Here is a 21,498-nt window from a genome sequence, read left to right as displayed (position 1 = left end):
GAAAGGCCTAGTTTTACTGAGGTTTATTGATCATATTTAAGATACTTGTAGTTCCTCCTGTTACTTTATACTTCAACTCCACTATATTTTGGATCAGGATATTGTACTTTTTTTTACTAAACAACATGCCTGCCACCTTCAGTTAATTTTTCATCAACTCTCTGTTTAATAAAAGCCACAAATCTAAAAAGTTGTTGACTTTTTTAGCGATAAAGGTCTTTCAGACATAGCAGAAGGTTCATGTGTTGGGGAAATTCTCATTCTTCCTATGCTAAAGTGTAAAACTCAAAAGTAGATCTGTTTTTCTGAGCTCTTAAAATGTTGACATTTTAGAAATATTACAAACATATGATGATCTTATAAAATATTAAAATATCTTATAATATATATGTTTAGAAAGTAGTTCAAATGAGCTCAATAACACCAAAATAAAATATACACATGAACACAGCCAATCCAAAAACATCATGTATAACAGTAAAACACTGACAGGAGCCATTTTACTGCTCTGTGAGTACTTAAACTTGTATACAAGTATCTTCACGGTGTTGTTTTAATATCTAAATTTGTCTTTCTGTCTCCTCCGGAAAGATTAATTTGTAATCTTGGAAGTTTTACTTTTATAACAAGCCTGAACTTTGGTGTCAGTAATCTGCTTTTTCATTGCATCACTTTAATAGCAGGAGCTCATCTGTTGTCATGGAGATGGTTCAGCTGCAGTTCTATCCCAAAGTCATGTGACCCAACCATCACCATGACAACGGAGCAAACTCATTCACTGAAATAAGACTGATGAATGTAGGAAAACCTGATAAGTAAACACTGAGGTATGAAGGTTACTTTGTCAGAAAATATAGTCATTCAATATTTAAAAATGTCAAGATAAAATTGAAGTCAACGTATTATGTTTATTTCAAGTTGTATTTACATCATTATTACCAGTTTTCAGTTTAATAACGGCATCTGTGGAACGTACCTGACACAATGAAAACAAAGTTGTTCAAGGTAACAGTTTGTTTCAATGGATGTGGCAAATATGTGAATATATTTTACATTCGTAGTTGTCTCGGACTGCACAAAAAAAACCAAACGAAACAAACACAAAAAAACATTTCAAACATAGAAAACAAAGAGAAAGAAAACTTAAATGCTTCTTTGATACCGTGGTGACACCAAACCCATTCTTCTCTCAATATCTCACCCATACATTTACAGCTGAAGAGATTGATATTATGTTTAACAGACTAAACAAACTGAGAAAAACAGATATATGTGAATGTTTGTACCTGACATTGTCCTCTCTAATGATGAAGAGCTTTATCTTTGAAACCTTCATCGACAGAGTCCCCAAAAATCAGGATTTTTCCAGAAGTTTGTGCATTTCTCCATTGCTTTTCAGGAATTTTCCTCCACCCTTAGCTCCTCCAGTTGCTCTTGTACGGCGTCGAGCTCGTCCGTCTGGTTTCCTTCACACTCCTCTGCCTCTTGGTTCGACTTTTCCTCTGACGTCTCCTCCTGGGTCTCTTCTTCTTCTTCTTCTTCTTCTGTCTTCGGCTCTTCACGTCCACCCTCTAGCGTGTCTGAACTCTCAAAACATCCTGAATCTCTCGGCTCCTTGGCGTTCTCTCCGGATCTGTCCTCCTCCTCTGGCTCTGACTCCTCCTCAGCTACACAGACACAAAAAATAGTCACATTTTAATACTGAAATTCACAAGAAAATTTGATATTTTATCTTTAATACACTTGAATTCAACACACTTAAATTGTTTGGAGACTTCAAAGAGTAATTTTGAGGCAGGTTGTCTAAATTGTGAACAAACACAATAAAACACTAAATGAATTTCATTAAAGCTGTGACAGATATTGTAATGTTAGAATGTAAAATCATTTGATTAAAAGTAAAAGTCCAACATGAAAAATCTATCTTTTCAGTCTTATATCAGTAGCCAAGTGATCTCTTATCTAGAAAATGCACTTTTTTTTGGAAAATTTTAAATATCATGTTGTTTTCTTGCAGAATACTATTTGTAAAAAGTAAAAACAGTGTATTATTTATTGTGTTCTGCAAGAAAACAGCAAGTTTTTTTAGTTTTGAAAACAAAGTGCATTTTTCAGAAAGGCTTTGTCTTTCAGTCATTGATATACAGCAAAATATAGACTGTATATGACAGACACCATGAGATTATTAACACTGAAACATCAGTGTTGTCGCTGCATGTTACTTTTAGCGTTGGAGGTGGAGCTGGTTTAAATGACTTTATAGTCCAGTTTATTTTTATTTATTTATGTAAACGGGACAAAAGGTGAATCTGAAGGATTTTCATGTAAATAATGGGAAACAACAGAAGAAAAAACAGTCCTTATGCACAAATGTGTTTCATTCTTGGTGCGTTTGTACTGAAATCTTTGATTTTTGGAGAGATATTGAATGACTTGATTGTTTATTTAAGTGAAACCATGTGAGAAACCTTGTGGGAAAATCACTACTAGGTGGAGCTGTTTACAACTCAGACATTTGACATGTGGGTCAAACTACACACTGACTTTCTGAAGGCGGCAAATGTCACCAAGGTTGTAAATCTAGTTTATCTTTAACAATGTGCTGCATTTTAACCAGTTGTTATATTCTCCATTTGGTAGAACTTTCGTCTTAACCCATAAAGACCCAAACATCCACCACTGACCAAAATCCTTTACTGATCTAAACTTTTTAATACCTGTTGATCCAATAATTCTATCAGTACATGTAATAATTGGTGTAAAATGCAGTTTGTCATCTTTTCACGGTCATCATATATGACCCATTTGGACGTTCAGAGGCTCCGTAGTGAACGTGGAAACACCAGCATCTTCTACAACATTTATTCAAGAGTAAAACCCATGGAGTTTGATCAATGGCAGTGGATGGAGATACTTGTTTTATGTTCAGTTAATTATATGTTTTACTGGAAAAGTCAGTTTTCTTCAGTTTTCTCTGTTTTTGAAATAATAACCATCAACTTTAAACTGAGCTTTAATGAACAACTGCATAATCAGTGAATTAAATATTGGAAATTACCTGATTTTTACAGGAAAAATGAAAAATGCAAAGAATTGTTTTATAATAAATGGTGTTAAATCATTTAGGCAATGTCAAATATATAGAAAAAATCATTTGACATGAAAGTAGCACCGGGTCTTTATGGGTTAATAGTAACTAGTAGTCACACATTATAAAGAAAACACCACACAGTGAGTTACACTATGTCAGTGTGAACCTACAGTCTCTCAGGAGGTCGGTGGCGTTCAGGATCTTGGAGCGCTGCTCTGGGTCGGTGATGTTCAGCTCATTGAGGTGAGACTCCTTCAGTCCTGCGAAATCCTCCAGACTCTGGAAACCGTGCATCGACAGCAACGAACTGAGCTCCTGAACGACACAACAGAATCAGCACAAACACAACACAGTGAGAGACGTTTTCATGTGTAGTGGAACAACTTGAAAAACACAGGAGAACAGCATCATTCATCATCAACTACAACAGATAAAATCATCCAGCTGTGGAGTTTAACCAGCACTCAGTATTCATGTCATGTATCTGACTTTAATATTATACATACATATACAATTTTAAAGTACTTAGACTTTTCTTGAGTATTTACAGTGACTTTGACATTACAAAACATGTGATGATATAACAGAATATGATGAATTGCTGTAGATTTAAGTAAAAAAAATAACAAAGTATTCAACATATGAATGCAGCAGTAATATGAATCCAAAAAACAAGAAATAAAAAGACAGCAAAACATTGACCATTTTACTGCACAATGACTACTAGAATAGAATAGAATAGAATAGAATAGAATAGAATAGAATAGAATAGAATAGCCTTTATTGTCATTGTATGTACAATGAAATTAGGAGTGCAACCTCAGTCAGTGCAGCAATATTTTTAAAACACCAGAGGTACAGAAATAAGAATAGAGCCAAAATAAAATTACAAAAATGAAAAAAATATAAGAAAATATAATTTTAAAAAAATTACAATTTAACAAAGTAACATAAGAATAGAGCAAAATAGAATAAAATTAAAATTGGATAAAATATGAATAGGCACAGTTTATAGTATTAACAGTATTGGCAGTATGTGTATCTATGAACAGTATTAACAGTATGTATTTCCTATAAAAACAGTATGTATATCTATGTAAAACAGTATATATACCTATGAACCAGGTATATATAAAATAGTGCATTTATTTTTGGATAAATATTGCATTGTTATTGCAGGACAGAAGATTATTGCTCAGTTATACTTATTGCACATAATTCACATTTCAGGGATTCTTGCACATTATGGAAAGCGATTCTGAGGATGACATTGAGGGAAGCAGTAGAACAGAAAGAAAACCAGAGTTCTAACTTTACCCCAGAGTTATTACAGTTAAGTGTGGTGACAGCTTTTGGGAAGAAACTGTCTTTGAATCTGTTTGTCCTTGTTCTGAGGACAAGATACAACTGCACTGTAATAATATAACACTTATACTAACACTTCACTTAAGTAAACTATCAGACAAGAGTATAAGTATCTTAGTATAAATGTCTTACGGTGAGTCCGATGCTGTCCAGGACTTCCTCCAGAGTTTTGGGTTTGGATTTGTTTCGGTTGGTCTTGTTGTTGCACCGTCTCCTCCGGGCCGGGGGGCTTTCATCTGGAAGGAGGTTGACGTAGATGAACTTAAAGGAGCCCACTTTGTTGTTGAGTTTCCCGGTCCAGGTCCCGACAGGAGGCTTTTCAATAATGTAGATGATGTCTCCTTTCTGTGATAGAGACAATTTATGAGTATAATGTGACGTTATCATGGTGTTGACAGAGCACAGAAAGGTGCAAATGTAATTCTATTTATACACTCATCTCACACAGATCTCAAAAAATGATCAAGACTTCAACAAAAAATCAGATAAAAACAAAACATGTGAGTTTCCATCGTATGCATCATCATCAGTTTTGTTGAATTACACAAATGAAATAAAAACAATGGAAGAGAATAAAACTAACTGAAAAATAACAAAATAAATAAAACATTTTGCTTCAGTAAGTTTTGTTCTCTCTATAATTATATTTTTTTCATTATATTGTATTATTATGTATGAGAATATACGAATTTCTACAGTTGCAGCCTAACAAATAAAATCAGACTTTTATATTTTCTTTCAGACATTTCAGAGACTGAATCACTGCTGAAATATTCTTCTCTGAAACCAGCACTTGGCAGTCCTGTCATGTATCTTAAACTGTGGCTTCAGGAATAATAATAAAAACGACTGTTCTTGTTTTGTGGTTAACAAGCTCCCGAGAGGACGACATGACGAGACAGTAGAGGAGACAGAGGAGCGCCCCCCCACCCCCACCCCCTCTCTCTGATGAGACTCACTTGGAGTTTCAGGGACTCTATATCATAAGGACTCGGTGTGAAGTCAGTGTGGACCAGGGCCCGACCACAGAAGGGTCCGTTATAGTTGGAGCTGATGTTCTCGTCCAGCCTCATGCTGTCCCTCTGACAGTATCCGCTGTCCAAACTCTGTCTGTCACTACCTGCACACATGTCAGACAGGGTGGGTGTCACAAACAGGGGTCACTGTGGGGCTCCAGGTGTCTGTTACAGGGTGATAAATGCACTGTGACGTACTGCCAGAGAGCTGCCGGCTAACGGGGCTGGGCGCCGTGTCCTCCGACCCCGTGGAACACACGGACGTCCTCTGTCCTGCAGTCAGATCTGGAAGAAAGTCTGGGGAGACAGGAGACAACTCCTCACCGCTCTCACCCTGAAGACACAAAGAGGTGGATTCAGTCACATTAAATTCAACTAAAGAGGGTTCTCGTCCAGATACAAAGTGGTGATAAATTATAATATAAACACCACAGATGATGGTAATTACAGTTTGGATTACAAATAAATAATCATTTTGTCTGGACCCAAATGTAACAAAATACTAGGCCTTACAACAACAATAATCATAATCAGCAGCAGCAACATCATCATCATACAACAAAACAACAAATAATAAAATAATTATCTGACTGCTAAATGCTGAATTAGTGCTAATGCTTCTACATAATGTTGATGCTTATTAATTTACAGTTCATTTACACTAATATGTCTGTCGTAACTTATGTTAACAGCACCTTTAAACTATGCAAGAATTCAGACATATTTTCTCTGCTCACTGTAATTAACATACAGCCTAATGCAGTAGCTTACCATCAGTACATTATCATTTAACCCTTGCATTTAAAGTGAATTTGGTAACACTTATGGATGGATCATCATTACAGCCTGAATTAATCCAATATGTATCATGAATTCATGCTGTTCACCATGAACTAATGAACTAATCTAATCACTGTGGCTTTAAGTTGTATAAAGAACTGTATAAAGAACATGTGGTTGTGTTCAGTAATGACAAACACTTTATTTGTTGTTTGTTTATTTGATTAAAAAGCTGTGATATTACGAGTATTACTGTTCTTCTTACAGAGGTGGATCAAATGCACATGATCACACACAGCCACAGAGACCTGACGGTTAGATAATAGAGATCAGGAATTTATGATACATTTTGCATTCATTCATACATTGAACACTAACACATTTAGTGTTTATTCATGATTTTCAGAAATGAGATAAATATGTATTATTTCAAGGTGTTGCTATGAACCACACTGAGGAGGTGTAGGAAGGTGTAGAGGTGGAACCTGCAAATCCTTCCTTTGTTCAAAATAGAACTGTGCATACATTCATCCACTAGATGGCGACAAAGTCAGTTTTTTCCCCCAGCACCATCCGCTTGTTATTTCCAACAGTTCTACATCACATTCATAAGGACCAGCAGCGTCCAAGTAAACATTCATGGTATTAGAAGTAGTCATACTTTACGTAAATTTCATTTTACTACTATTTAATATTTTTACTTTTAAACATTTAAAAGGTGTCTTGTGCTTTTTATTGCTTTTTCTTTTTCCATCAAATCATATGACATGTTTATATGGCATAATGCTCTACTACACTATGGACATATAACATAGTGTCTAAAACTGGCAGCTCATTGACAAAGTACTGATAAAAATAAAATAATGTAAAACTATGTAACAACATAACACAAGCATATTGAGTACTTTTACTTTTCTTACAATATATTTTGCTCATAATAGCTTTACTTGAGTAACACTTTGAAATAAGGACTTTACTAGAGTATTTCTACACTATTTTTAAAGATTATATCTGTATAAACTGTTCGACTTGGTGTAATTTAGTGTAATAGTGTAATTCCCATGTGTTTGTCATTCACTGCTGCATTAACGTCGCTTCACTGAACAGGACTCACTCCTTCCTCAGCCAGAGCCTTTTGCACCATCTTGGATGTTTTGCGGGTCATTGTACGTGAGATGACGTTGCGCCATTTCTTGCCCAGTTTGAGGCCACTTTTCACTGCTTCTTCTGCTGGGACACCTTCAGCCACCTGAGATCAGAAGAACAACATACACATATTTTTATGCAAAATATTGGCTGTTATGGCTGATGTTGATGACACTTGAGGAAAGAGAAATGATGTTTAAGTAATAGTTAAAAATGCTGTGAAACCTTTCAACATAACTTCACTCTCATGATGCTTCAACATGGCATCAGTGTCAGACAAACCTTTACTTCTCATCGACACAACCTAAAAGCTTTGTGGTGATGGTTTACACACACTTGCTAACCACAAACTCACATGCATATACACACATTCCTACACTTTGTGGGCAGGTGTTTACATGCACAGCTTCTGATCACGTTGAACTTCTCTGCTCCTGCAGCTGAACAATGTGAGCTGTGTGTTGAGTAATAAAAGCTAATGATGTTTAGTTATTTTTATGACATATTTTGTTGCAGCAGATGTTCTGCGTGACTCTTTTTATAGTTTGAGTACACTGAGGGTGAGTTCTATGTAAACTGCAAATGAAAATAAAACAGAAAAGTCATTCATGCATGTTGTGTTGGACTTTCTGGGTCTGATGTATTTAATGAGATTAAAGTCATTTTGCAGGTATGATCATAGCTGTTTTCTTGTGCTACTTGATACTCTGAACATTTGATCAACTACACTGTAAAAAATTACCGTAGAATTCACACCAAAAAGTTGTAAAATTGCACCATAAAAAACTGTAAGGGAAAATACAATGCAAAGTTGTTTATTTGAAAAGATTTTTGTGGTAATGATTAAATCAAATAAAGCTGTAGTTTTTACAGGAAGAAAATGTTATGTGGCTTAGGAAAGTGCTTTATCCACCATGAAGGTGTATAAAATGCGCTATTTAAGTGCAGTCCATTTAAATCCAACGTTAAATCTAGATATTTAAAATGTTAAATCTACATGTTACTCCGTATATATAAGTTTACGGTTTGTTGCGTATTTTGCAATATTGTTCTGGTAATCACAGCTGCCAGTTTTTTTCTGTAACAACGGAATTTTTTTTACAGTGTGTGCATTTTAATACTCTTCCTCAATTTGTGGTATAATTGTACAGTGTTGCTATAAGCACGATGGTCAAATGTTCAGACAGAAATCGAACATTTAGCAAAAAATATATAAATATAAAATATAACTAGAAGCACTCGGAGAGCGCAGACCTCCGCCAAGGCTGATCAGTGGGCCCCCCCGTGGGCCCCCCCACCCCCGATCACCCCCAAAAGTTAATCATTTCTTCCTTATCCCATTTCCAACAAACCCTGAAAATTTCATCAAAATCTGTCCATAACTTTTTGAGTTATGTTGCACACTGACGGACAGACAAACAGACAAACAAACCCTGGCAAAAACATAACCTCCTTGGCGGAGGTAATCAAATACATCTGTTCAAAATACAGTAAAAACAAGACAAACTAATGAGCAAATATGATATTGTTAAAATAATAAATTGTGCTAGGGATTTCTCTTAAAATACAGACAATCATCTGCCGATTTAGCTTCTTATTGATAAAATCTAGCTCAATATTAAGTAGAATATCTTACTAAAAGAAATTCAGGTAAATTCTTAAAAATTGTAGAATAAAAAACACTGACTGATTTCCTTTTTTGCATCGTTCAGACCCAGGTTTTGCTGCTCTCGGGAGACTGAGGCTCTCTGCTTGAATACCTCACACCAGGATATCCTGTCTGAGTGCTTCTGTCATCTGGGCTTAGTGCAACATTCAGTTGTTCTCCATCTTACTTCCTCTCCTCTTCGCTACGTCTTTATTTTATTAGTATCGGGAAGTTACAGTTCTGTGAATTTAGATGCAATGACATGTGCACATGTGCAGCTGAGTGTTAGTTCAGGAACTGGTCACTTCTGTACTGATGGTTTATGTTAAACTGGAGGTGAAACAGGTCCTGAACAATGTGATAACACAGTTGTAGGAACTGCCATTTAGGAAGTCCGGTAGAAAAACGGCGAAAATACCTACTTCTACTTCTGAAAACAAAGACCTACTGGGTGTGTTTTTAATGGTTTGTGTGAGAGCAATCTGAATCCACTTGGCTGATATCTAAAAATTTTTATGTGATTATTTATTTATCTTTTAATGCTCATGGCCATTATCCTACTATATAATACACGTTCTGTGTCCCATCGATGTTGCAGCACAGGAGGGCGTTTGTACGGATTTTCCTCAGCCTTCACAGGTCCAATCACCGCTAAATGAATACAAACATTACCTGACTATCTACTAAGCACAATTTTATGTCCGTATTCAAATGTTGTGAGGTATGCTGGGCGATTTTAGCCTCTCTCTACTTTGAATTCTTCATCCCTGAAGCCATACTCCATTTTTGGAAGTGGTTATGCTGCCGTTCATGAAATTTCTACTGCTAGCAGACGATGCTACAGTGTGAAGGCTGCATTTACAATAATGTATAGGCACTTTTCACACACAACGGCACCACGGGTACAATGCTGCTAGTGGCAATTAACTTGTGTACTGCTCCACTGGACCTTTGTCATTTGTTTTAGGGAGAGGGTGGCTCCATTGTGTGTTGTCCTGTTTTGTGTAATTAACCGTGTTGGCATCTGGTAGTGCTGTTTCTGTGTATGTGTGTCTGTGTACGTGTTTATGACCACTGCTGTACACTAAATTTCCTATCCAAGGATAAATAGGGTTGAAAGTTGAAGTTGAAGACAAACAATGAGTGAACAGTTCAACTTACAGTCTCCTCCAAGCTGAACTCTTTTTCTGACACAACAGGAGACGTGGGTTTGTGTTTCATAAAGTCCTTGAAGCTGCTAGACCTCTGCAGGGTGAGCTGGAAAACACACCATGAATTTTATTAAGATCATATAAACAATAACCCAGAAGAAATGAAGAGCTTTAACACTTGGTAAACACAGGTACAAATGCCACCATAAACTAAAAGAACTCCAACTACATATCAGTCGGTTGCTTCTTGGTTTTCAAGGCAACACAGATAACTCAGATCACACGCTCACACAACATGTTTTTATCGGCTCAAGTGTGTGAACAGTAGGAATCTGTGGTGAGATTTCTCAGAAGGCATAACTGTTTGGGGGTCTCCTCACACTGTTATCGCAGCTAAAGTCATCGTCAGTCTGGGTCAGTGAACGCCTGCATGTGTTTGCTGCAGATGGTACTGAATCTGCTAACAAAAATATTTATAAATGTAGACGAGAGGCAAACAAGGGGGTGACACGAGAGACTTTTTGCAATAAATAGTTTGATCAATAATAATAAGTGTGAAAAATAATGTGCAACAAAATTAGACACAAAGACATAAATAAATGTTACTTATGTACTTATTTTAATGCAGTTTTGAGTTGCAGAAAAACAGACATTAATACATTATTTTTCAAAGTAGTCAATCTAAACAAGTCCTGCAACTACTAGTTAAATATTGACAAATATGTACATTCATTTTTCAAACTACGAAATACACTATAGGCTTTAAATAAATTTTACTTTAATTCTTAGTTTTAATTTATTATCTTTTCTTTGTGTTTCTTGCACCTCTCATATAAATACACAGACACACAATAATAATAATAATAATTATAATGATAATAGTAATAGTAATAATAATAACAATCCAAAGTGCAGGTTGTACGGAAATGAACCTAAAAAGTCTTCTCAAAATGAAATCCGATCTTCTATCTTCTATAAAGATGCATGTTTTAGTTTCAATCTGACTGGTTCGAAACTTTCTCTTGCAGATAAAAATTCACACATAACCTGCCAAATGCAGAAGCTTAAAAAGTTAACATTTTTTCAACCCTATAGTTTTTACTGCTTTTACATAATTTCCACAACTTTTTCATTTGCTTCAGTGGAAAATGTTTGATATAATTTTCCATAATGTCACTGTGAACCCTCTTATCTGCGTTTCTTGATTCTTTGTTAAAACCACAGGAAACAGGCACAGCTTGAGCAACTGCTGCCAGCCAATCATTGCAGAGATCCTTTTAGCTGTGTTTTCTGCATCGAGCCAGAACAATTAAAACACCAGCACAGTCATGAGTTCAGTGACCTTTAGTATGAAGCTACAACAAATCTTTCTGGCAAACGTCTGTTTGTATGGTCACAGCTCTCTGCCCTGAAAAGCCACAAAGATTTCCGATAAATCAATCCTGCGCTGAAGCTGATAATGACAGAGACTTGTGTCATAGAGCATTGATTATCACTGCTGACAATTATACGTTATGTGTGGATCACTGGTGAGAACAATGAGACGGGCAAAGAAAAGGTGTGAAGTAGACCACAGGAGGAGAGATGAAGATGGAAAATAAGGCACTGGTGTTAAGTGTAGGCGACTGTGTTTCTCATGGTGCCAAATGGAGACGCAACCCGAAGCCACAGAGCTGCCTGGTCTGACTCAAACTACATCTGCAGAGATGATTCACTCACCAGAATAGAGGAACTATACTTTTCTAAATGGATACAATGTATAAGTTAAGAGCAGTCAGACTAGACTTAACAATCATACTCTTTTAGACATTTGGATATTACTGAGATGTAAGCTGTGTGTGTTGTCTAAGTGTTTGTGGCCATGTTTTGTTGAGCATCTATAGCGGTGACTTGTGCACACATCCTGTGTCAGAGAGATGTGCAAAAAAACAGCTGAATGTGATGTTGAAAGATAAAAATCAACTCTCATTAGCAGATTACATTGTGTACCCTTAAAACTGTTGCACATGGAGGTTTCTGTGTTCTAAACTTTCCATAACAAACCAAAAAATAAAACTCATCTTACCTTCTTCTTCTGCACCTGCTCCTTCTCCGAGGCGTTGGAAGGCCTTCGCCTCAACATTTTCCTCTTCTATGGTCCTGATGGTTCTCTGAACAAATTGGTTTTACTGGGTCAGAGTTTTCTGTCTCTGTCAACGTTGTCTGATAAAGCAGAGGAAGGCAAAGCTGTAGCAGCTCCTGTACAATCGAATGAAGTGCAGAAGCTGAGAGGAAGTCACATGGCCACATAGAAACTGGAGGCAAACCTTGTTTTTGGTGCTCACACACACACACGCACGCACACACACACACACACACACACACACACAGGCTGGTGGTTTGTTCATGTATTTCTCAGCAGTGTGCTGTAAGCACAGTGGTTAAAACTGGGCCGAGACACGAAACAGTTCATGAGAATATCATTATACAACACAGATATGACCTGAATGTAGCTATAAAGTAAATGTTATTTACAAGAGTCATCATCAACACAGGCAATTTTGTTATTTTGTTATAAAAACCCAACTGTGCTAATTCAACTGTCCTCAGATAACAAAAGAGAAATGAATGCAACCAAAAGTCTTTTTTGAGTCACATCACCTCTAGCTGCAATGTGACAGCTGTACTGAAGAACAGACAGATATAACAATTCTCCTGTCATCAACTCAGACAAGCTTTAAACTTCGCAAAAATGATGAACTGAATTTGCTGTCACTGCATCATGCAACACAGCAGATGTTGCGTTATCTACCATTTCTGTGTTCACAGGTCATTTTTGATGTACAGCGTAACAAATGTGTTGTTGAGTTTTCAGCCTTTGGTCTCTCAAACGCACGCATATTTGTCACTGCAGCTGAAGCGTGGAAGTGGAAGACTAATGATGACATATTTAGAAACTGAGTAACAGTTCTGCAGCTGCAGCAGAAGCAGCTACAGCTACTTAAAAAAAATCACAAAGAGGTGGTCAGACAGTCCAGCTCATCTGACATCTTTATACACAAAGTGGTTTAGGAGACAGGATAAATAAACTGCCAGACATACACCAGCACTGTAAAAACATCCAAAACTGACTATTACAGCTAAAACAACCAGAGTGATTCACAATACTGTCCATGATTTTATACACACTCAGTCTGAAGTCAAACATTAACACAAAAGGCAGAGAGGGAAGTAAAATGCATGCTGAGCTGAAGTAAACTTGTTATTTTGGTGTGGTAGAAAACCACATGACAAGACGATGCCCTATTTAAGTTTCCTGTCACTCGACTAAACGATGCCAACAAACTCCACGACCTTAAAGGTACAAGTAAACAATAAGAAAAGGGTTTAGTCTCCTTTAGAAATAAATAAAAACCTGATAGACAGCAGTGAAAGAACCATTTAATTCAAGAATAAAAACATAACACCATAAAAGTGGCCAACATTAATGAAAGTTGAGAAAAGAGAAAAAAGTACTTGTAATAGGTACTAAACACTTTTCTTTAGGAATGAACAAGATTTGGAGATTCTCTGACGCAGCGATTTGACCATCGCAATATCTCCATTGTCAAAGTTTCTCAGATCTCTACTCTTGCCCATTTTTTTTTTTAGATTTCTTTCATACAAACTTTGAATGTTATCTGTTCACTTGTTGTTTAATATAGTCCACCCACTGACAGGTCCCATTGTAATGAGATAATCCACACTAATGTCACTTGACTTGTCAGAAGTCAGAATGTGATGAGTTGATGGGTGTACAAAAGCATTTTTAAGTTTTCTTTCTCAACAGTAATTGAATATTCTTTCTGACACTTGAGGGAAAAAGAAAAAAAGCCTCAAAAAACATGATGACCCATTAGATTGATAAATAACAAGTGGTGCCAGGCACAACAAACCCCACCCCTCACACATATTGTAGCTTATTTTGGCATCCAGCGGATGTCATCACGTCTATGCATGTGCTGATGTCAGCATAACATTTGCCTCTATATATGTGCCAAGTTTGAAGTAAACTGAAACAAAACTGATGTTTTTATAGACATTAGAAATTTCACCAAATTCTAAGTAAATGGGAGAAGAAAACCATTTTGAAAATTCATAAAAAAATTGAATTTTGACCTACATTTCCCATAATTTAATGACATCTATTCCGGGTCACTGGCAATCTATAAATCCAGTTTGGTATGAATTCAAGCAATGGTTTTGCTGCTACCGACATTTGAAATTTTGCCCATTATAAGTAAATGGGGAAAAAAAAGATTTTAAAAATTCACATTTTTTTTTTACTTTGACCTACTTTTCCCACATTGTAATCAGATCTATTCTGGGTCACTGGCAATCTATGAAACCAATTTGGTGTGAATTCAACCAGTATTTTTGCTGCTAGAGTGTTAACAAACAAACAAACAAACAAACAAACAAACCAAACACCCCTTGCCTCCCCTTTAAAGGGCAGGGTAAATATATCTAAATAATACATAAAATAATGTGTGCTCGAATTTGGAGTGATGCAGCTCCAAACACCTGTCTGTTGTGACTGGAAGCTAAGCTCAGTCAGTACAAATGGTAAAAATTGTGCTAAATAAAGACATTAACTGTGCAGAGGTGAGGAGAGCTGTAAAGAAGTACATGAAATCATCTCAAACAATTTAGTATGAAAAATACTGACTTCAGCCATGTCTGTACTTACCAGCACTGGTTTGGTTTGGGATCAGTTTGTGTCAGTGTCTGGTTTGTAAATTCTCTTATTGGAGGTAGATTTTTTTGTGTGTATTGTCACTTACTTACTTCTCACACTTTAAAGCCCAGAAATTTTGGAGCAGATCCATGAAAACTTTCCTTGGCAACCGTTAAACATATAAAATTATAACTGACAACCAACTATAAGCTATTGACAAATCAGACCTAGAACAGTCCGTTAACTAGTGGCACCCACTGACAAAAAGGGAAAAAAATGTCCTCATTGTTGGTTTGTTTGTGGTTTAAACATATCGTGGGACATGAAGATGAAGAATAGTGGTCTGTCATCCTTCTGGGCATCTGTGCCTGTACCTGTGTCTGATGTTTTATTTCCTTGACTGAAATTCTAACACTTGACCAAGTCCATCATGGAAAACAGGTTGTTAATCTACCACGTTTACACAAACATGTAGCATGTAATGTTTCACAAAAAGCACAGAAGAAGTGACTTTTGGTCACAGAAACAATGATCTCATACAAATGTTCCTCTTTTTTGGAGGGCAGGCCTTACCACAAACCACCATTACAAAACAAATATAGATGAATATGCCATTTTTGAGGCAGTCCAGTGGTGGTGGAAGAAGTATTAGGATCCTTTACTGAAGTAAAGACAAATCACAGAGTAAAAAACACTTCAGTATAAGCTGTAGTTCTGCATTCAAAGCCATCCTTAAGGTACAAAAAGTATGAAAGTATTATCAAAATCTGCTTGATGAATGGAAAAAAAAAGTAGTCACTGTGCATCACAATGGTCACAGTCATTGTTTTACTCTTATATGCAATTTTCGGGAATATTTTACTGGTGAATTAATGTGTAGAGTAAATTTTACTGCTGTACATGTGTGAGGTGAAGCTCATTTTAACTACTTCACAAACTGTTGGTAGTTTTATCTACAGAAATGCAGAATGTTCAATAATACAACCACATCTGCTGGCCTGGGACAACTGCAAATTTCTAAATGTACAGTTTTCAGCTTGTGATGCATTTTCCTACTAATCTGAGAAGGTTTTAAAGAGTTTCTATACCTTAAGAAGGAGGAGAATTTTCTCAACTCATAGAGGAAAAGTTGAATTTCTCACAAACGTTCACTCGTTTTTAATTTTCACAGAACAGGAAGCAGATGAAAAACTGTAACGTGACATAGAACTAAAGTTGGTCAACAAATGGAGCGGAGAAAAATAAACAATATATGTCTCTAAGATGTGGTGGAGTGGAGTATAAAAGCTGTAACACTACTTAGAGGAAAGTACTTTACCTTTCATCTTTCTTAGAAATTGTCAACATGTGCATATGCAAAAGAGTGTGCAGATCAGGGTGGACTGCTTGAGACACGTTCACACCTTTAAGATGAGTCAACAGAGCTGTTTCCAGTTAAAGGGCCGCCTGCTGGCATTGAGTCTTCACATGTTTAAGAAGTCAAACCACAACCATCAGATCTGCTCACTGCTGCTGCATGATGAGTCCAGGGATCTGAAACTGAACTGAACTCATATTCATGATGCTGTTTAATGTTACTGTTGTGAAAATGCATTGCTATGGGAAGAAACAACACGTCTTACAGCAAATAAAGTCTTTAAAAGAGCGTTACTTTAATAAAATGGAAATATCAGCTGGCCATAAAAATGCCCAGTTTCAAAACTCAAAGGCTAAAAGATCAAAAAAATCACAAAAATCACAACATTTTCCTGCCTCATTAAAATCATTAAAAAAATATTTCCTTTAATTAAAAAATGCTAAAATTCTGCATCTGTCAACTCTGTATGGTTGCATCGGTGTCAGAGTGCATAGCGGCTGCTGTGAAAGGAGACAGGATTGGCTCAGACAGTGTTTTGGAGGAGAGCGACGGCCACAGTGATGAGAGTCAGAGAGGAGGAAAAGAGTCGTGTTGATCCGGAGTCAGACCTGGAGAAGGGTTCGGTGTTTCTGAGCATCCACTCCTTCTCCTCTCGCAGTCCCTGTTTGTCCAACTCAGGACCCAACACCCTCCGAATGGTCTCATAGTATGTATTCAACCACTGGAGCTGTAGAGAAAGGAAAACAAATGACAATGCATCAAAGGGGATGAAAACCATAATAAATAAATGCACATGTTCAAGATCTGCATGTTCTTCCAAACCTTTATCTAACATTCTTTATTTTATACATGGTGACAGTTTGTTGTTTGTCACAATATGGAATTTTTTTGTTTCTTGTAATTTGCATCCCAGCCAGCAGGGAACATTCCTACAACTTTGGTTAACATTCCCTATAAGTTCTGTTAAGGGTTTCAAGAAAACGTTTTCATGTAATGTTAAAAGAACATTTTAAGAATGTTTGCAGAGAACCTTGTCCAGAATCATTCTGGGAACTTAAAGAAAACTTCCCGCTTAGAACATTTTTAAGAACATTAAGGCATACTGTTCTAACAATGTTACCAACAAACATTTTAAGAAGGATACCACCAAACATTTTTAGAATGTTTTGAGAGAACGTTATCCTGGAACATTCTGGAACTTAAAGAAAACTTCCCCCTGAAAACATTATGAGAACATTCTTGACTGCATTTTCATAATATTTTTAGAACAAAAAATTGCTAGCTGGGATAGTATTGAAAACACAAATTAAAAAAGAAAGCTGTGATATTAACATTTAGTTTGATTTATATTTTATTGCAGATAGTATCAACCCAACATATTTCAAGTTTTATTGTATTTTTATACATACATCTCTTCCTCATATTCACTTTGCAACACGTTAGAGAAAAAGTTGGAGCAGCAGCAATTTAGAGCAAGTAATGTTTTACTAAATTCTTCTTTTTCTTATCATTATTAATTAAAGTAGCAATCTCAAAGATTTCACTTCTGTTCTCTTTGACGGCCTTTTGTTGATGACACATTGTAGCTGCAGGCTTGTTTTACATAATCATGGGCGGTGTGGTGGTATAATGGTTAGCACCTCCACATCACAGCAAGAGGGTTTAAGTCTCAGTTGCACCGGAGCCTTTCTGTGTTGAGTTTCTCTGTTCCCTCCACACTACATACAGTCACGGAAAAAAATTATTAGACCACCCTTGTTTTCTTCAATTTCTTGTTCATTTTAATGCATGGTAAAACTAAAGGTACATTTGTTTGGACAAATATAATGATAACAATAAAAACAGCTCATAAGAGTTTAATTTCAGAGCTGATATCTAACCATTTTCCATGATTTTCTTGATAATAACCAAAATCAATTAAGTTCTTACATCAATAGCTATGGCATTGCACTGCCAAAAACAGTGCTTTTATACGGTGGCCCAGAGGTGCAACAGGCCAAAAAATTATCCACTAGACGAAAAAAATTATCTACTACAAGAAAAAAAAAAGAGAACAGCCTAAAAAAATTATCCACTAGATGAAAAAAATTATCTACTACAAGAAAAAAAAGAGAACAGCTCAAAAAAATTATCCAGTATAAGAAAAAAAAGAGAACAGCCTAAAAAAATTATCCACTAGATGAAAAAAATTATCTACTACAAGAAAAAAAAGAGAACAGCCCAAAAAAATTATCCACTATAAGAAAAAAAAGAGAACAGCCTAAAAAAATTATCCACTAGATGAAAAAAATTATCTACTACAAGAAAAATAAAGAGAACAGCCTAAAAAAAATTATCCACTAGATGAAAAAAATTATCTACTTCAAGAAAAAAAAGAGAACAGCCTAAAAAAATTATCCACTATAAGAAAAAAAAGAGAACAGCCTAAAAAAAATTATCCACTACATGAAAAAAATGATCTACTACAAGAAAAAAAAAAGAGAACAGCCTAAAAAAATTATCCACTAGATGAAAAAAATTATCTACTACAAGAAAAAAAAGAGAACAGCCCAAAAAAAATTATCCACTGTAAGAAAAAAAAAGAGAACAGCCTAAAATAAATTATCCACTAGATGAAAAAAAAAATCCCCTATAAGAAAAAAAAGAGACCAGCCAAAAAAATTATCCACTAAAAGAAAAAAAAAGAGAACAGGCAAAAAAAATTATCTACTAGCCCAAAAAATTATTCACTATAAGAAAAAAAAAAGAACAGGTGAAAAAATTTATCTACTATGAGAAAAAAAAGAGAGCAGCCCAAAAAAATATCCACTATAGGAAAAAAAAAAACATCATCCACCTTTTCAATTACGGGGGCGCTGTTTACCCGAAAGGTGTCTTGCTTTAAAATTAAGACCACCACAAAAAATAAAAGGATAGGCTGAAAAATTTTAAGGCTTTCGGCTAATGTGGCTAATGCTAAGGAAGTACCCCACCGGAAGTGGAGGTTGTGCGCTAAAAAATAAAGTTATTTTAAAATATAGATATTTCCATTAATATAGTTTGCAAAGCAGTTAAATGATTAAATACGGTTCCAGTGTCTGCTCAAGGTTAGGCATGGGCGTTAAATGGTTAAGGTTAGGGTTAGGGTATGGTTGGGGTTAGTTTTCAGTGGTAAATGGCCCTTGTGTGCACTGTGTGAAGGTTCGTTGCTAAGCTAATGCTAACGCGAAAAGTTGACGGCAACTTTGTGTTATTTTATTTTGAGAGGAGGAGAAGAGGAGCTTCCTGTGGAGCTCCACTATCATGGCATTGCCCATTTGTTTGCAGGTAGACCTCTCCTCCTCAACTCAAACGGAATGTCTTCACTAACACTAGATCAAGAAGGACATTTTGTGGAGATAAAGATGTGTGCCGTGGTACCGCAGTGCCTCGGCACCTGGCAACGAGCTGAGCTGTGGTACCGAGCCATGGTACGCGGTGCCGTGCTGGGGTACCTGGCACCGAGCCGTGGTACCGCGGTACGTCGCGGCACCAGCCGGCACCAGCCGAGGTGCCACGGCACCAGGTGTCGGTGCCGCAATATGCACTTGCTGTCTCTCAACAAATGGGCGATGCCATGATAGTGGAGCTCCACAGGAAGCTCCTCTTCTCCTCCTCTCAAAATAAAATAATTTTAGAACTTCTTGTAGCGAATATTCATAAAAAATGATATTGAATGTCAGGCAGTTGAACAATTCAACACCGTAATCACACAATTGTTTACTCGCACTGGTAGTTCACAAAGTTGCCGTCAACTTTTCGCGTTAGCATTAGCTTAGCAACGAACCTTCACACAGTGCACACAAGGGCCATTTACCACTGAAAACTAACCCCAACCATACCCTAACCCTAACCTTAACCATTTAACGCCCATGCCTAACCTTGAGCAGACACTGGAACCGTATTTAATCATTCAACTGCTTTGCAAACTATATTAATGGAAATATCTATATTTTAAAATAACTTTATTTTTTAGCGCACGACCTCCACTTCCGGTGGGGGACTTCCTTAGCATTAGCCACATTAGCCGAAAGCCTTAAAATTTTTCAGCCTATCCTTTTATTTTTTGTGGTGGTCTTAATTTTAAAGCAAGGCACCTTTTGGGTAAACAGCGACCCCGTAATTGAAAAGGTGGATGATGTTTTTTTTTTCTTATAGTGGATATTTTTTTGGGCTGCTCTCTTTTTTTTTCTCGTAGTAGATAATTTTTTTCACCTGTTCTTTTTTTTTTTCTTATAGTGAATAATTTTTTGGGCTAGTAGATAATTTTTTTTTGCCTGTTCTCTTTTTTTTTCTTTTAGTGGATAATTTTTTTGGCTGGTCTCTTTTTTTTCTTATAGGGGATTTTTTTTTTTTCATCTAGTGGATAATTTTTTTTGGGCTGTTCTCTTTTTTTTCTTATAGTGGATAATTTTTTTAGGCTGTTCTCTTTTTTTCTTGCAGTAGATAATTTTTTTGTCTAGTGGATAATTTTTTTAGGCTGTTCTCTTTTTTTTTTCCTTATAGTGGATAATTTTTTGGGGCTGTTTTTCTCTTTTTTTTTTTTTTTTCTTGTAGTAGATAATTTTTTTCATCTCGTGGATAATTTTTTTAGGCTGTTCTCTTTTTTTTCTTGTAGTAGATAATTTTTTTCATCTCGTGGATAATTTTTTTAGGCTGTTCTCTTTTTTTTTCTTTAGTGGATAATTTTTTTGGCTGGTCTCTTTTTTTTCTTATAGGGGATTTTTTTTTTTTCATCTAGTGGATAATTTTTTTTGGGCTGTTCTCTTTTTTTTCTTATAGTGGATAATTTTTTTAGGCTGTTCTCTTTTTTTCTTGCAGTAGATAATTTTTTTGTCTAGTGGATAATTTTTTTAGGCTGTTCTCTTTTTTTTTCCTTATAGTGGATAATTTTTTTGGGCTGTTTTTCTCTTTTTTTTTTTTCTTGTAGTGGATAATTTTTTTCATCTCGTGGATAATTTTTTTAGGCTGTTCTCTTTTTTTTCTTGTAGTAGATAATTTTTTTCATCTCGTGGATAATTTTTTTAGGCTGTTCTCTTTTTTTTCTTGTAGTAGATAATTTTTTTCATCTAGTGGATAATTTTTTTAGGCTGTTCTCTTTTTTTTTTCTTGTAGTAGATAATTTTTTTCGTCTAGTGGATAATTTTTTGGCCTGTTGCACCTCTGGGCCACCGTACTTTTAGGCATTCCATATTTTCTTTTCTGTCTGTTTTAGTCACATGATTCACAC

General features: G+C 36.0%; 2 protein-coding genes across 2 annotated transcripts in view; both read right to left on the bottom strand.

Moving 5' to 3' along the window:
• Window positions 1-888: 888 nt before the first annotated feature.
• On the bottom strand, window positions 889-12,458 carry sash3 (SAM and SH3 domain containing 3). Its single transcript, XM_030145207.1, has 8 exons — window positions 12,263-12,458; window positions 10,208-10,303; window positions 7,367-7,501; window positions 5,671-5,806; window positions 5,416-5,576; window positions 4,589-4,801; window positions 3,262-3,406; window positions 889-1,667 (listed from the first exon to the last, which is right to left on the bottom strand). The coding sequence occupies exons 1-8, from the start codon at window positions 12,317-12,319 to the stop codon at window positions 1,396-1,398; spliced, it is 1,215 nt and encodes a 404-aa protein (XP_030001067.1). The 5' UTR covers window positions 12,320-12,458; the 3' UTR covers window positions 889-1,395.
• A 4,063-nt stretch (window positions 12,459-16,521) lies between these two features.
• The window catches only part of xpnpep2 (X-prolyl aminopeptidase (aminopeptidase P) 2, membrane-bound), a 29,179-nt gene continuing 24,202 nt past the window's right edge, over window positions 16,522-21,498 (bottom strand). Inside the window, exon 21 of the mRNA XM_030144708.1 lies at window positions 16,522-16,977. Coding sequence (XP_030000568.1) covers window positions 16,774-16,977 — 204 coding nt within the window. The 3' untranslated portion in view covers window positions 16,522-16,773. The remainder of the gene's footprint in view (window positions 16,978-21,498) is intronic.

Source organism: Sphaeramia orbicularis, chromosome 10 (assembly GCF_902148855.1).
Source record: "Sphaeramia orbicularis chromosome 10, fSphaOr1.1, whole genome shotgun sequence".
In the NCBI taxonomy this organism is placed as follows: Eukaryota; Metazoa; Chordata; class Actinopteri; order Kurtiformes; family Apogonidae; genus Sphaeramia; species Sphaeramia orbicularis.
The sequence above is the reverse complement of the archived record's forward strand: the minus strand, read 5'-3'. Positions and strand labels throughout refer to the sequence as shown.

Bases quoted from the DNA above. Each gene is read 5' to 3' on its own strand.
- sash3 (XM_030145207.1), bottom strand. From the start codon at position 12,319: ATGTTGAGGCGAAGGCCTTCCAACGCCTCGGAGAAGGAGCAGGTGCAG. The intron at 7,502-10,207 runs GTAAGTTGAACT...TTCTGATCTCAG, and splicing joins AGTTCAGCTTGGAGGAGACT to GTGGCTGAAGGTGTCCCAGC. The intron at 1,668-3,261 runs GTAGGTTCACAC...GTGTCTGTGTAG, and splicing joins CACCGACCTCCTGAGAGACT to CTGAGGAGGAGTCAGAGCCA.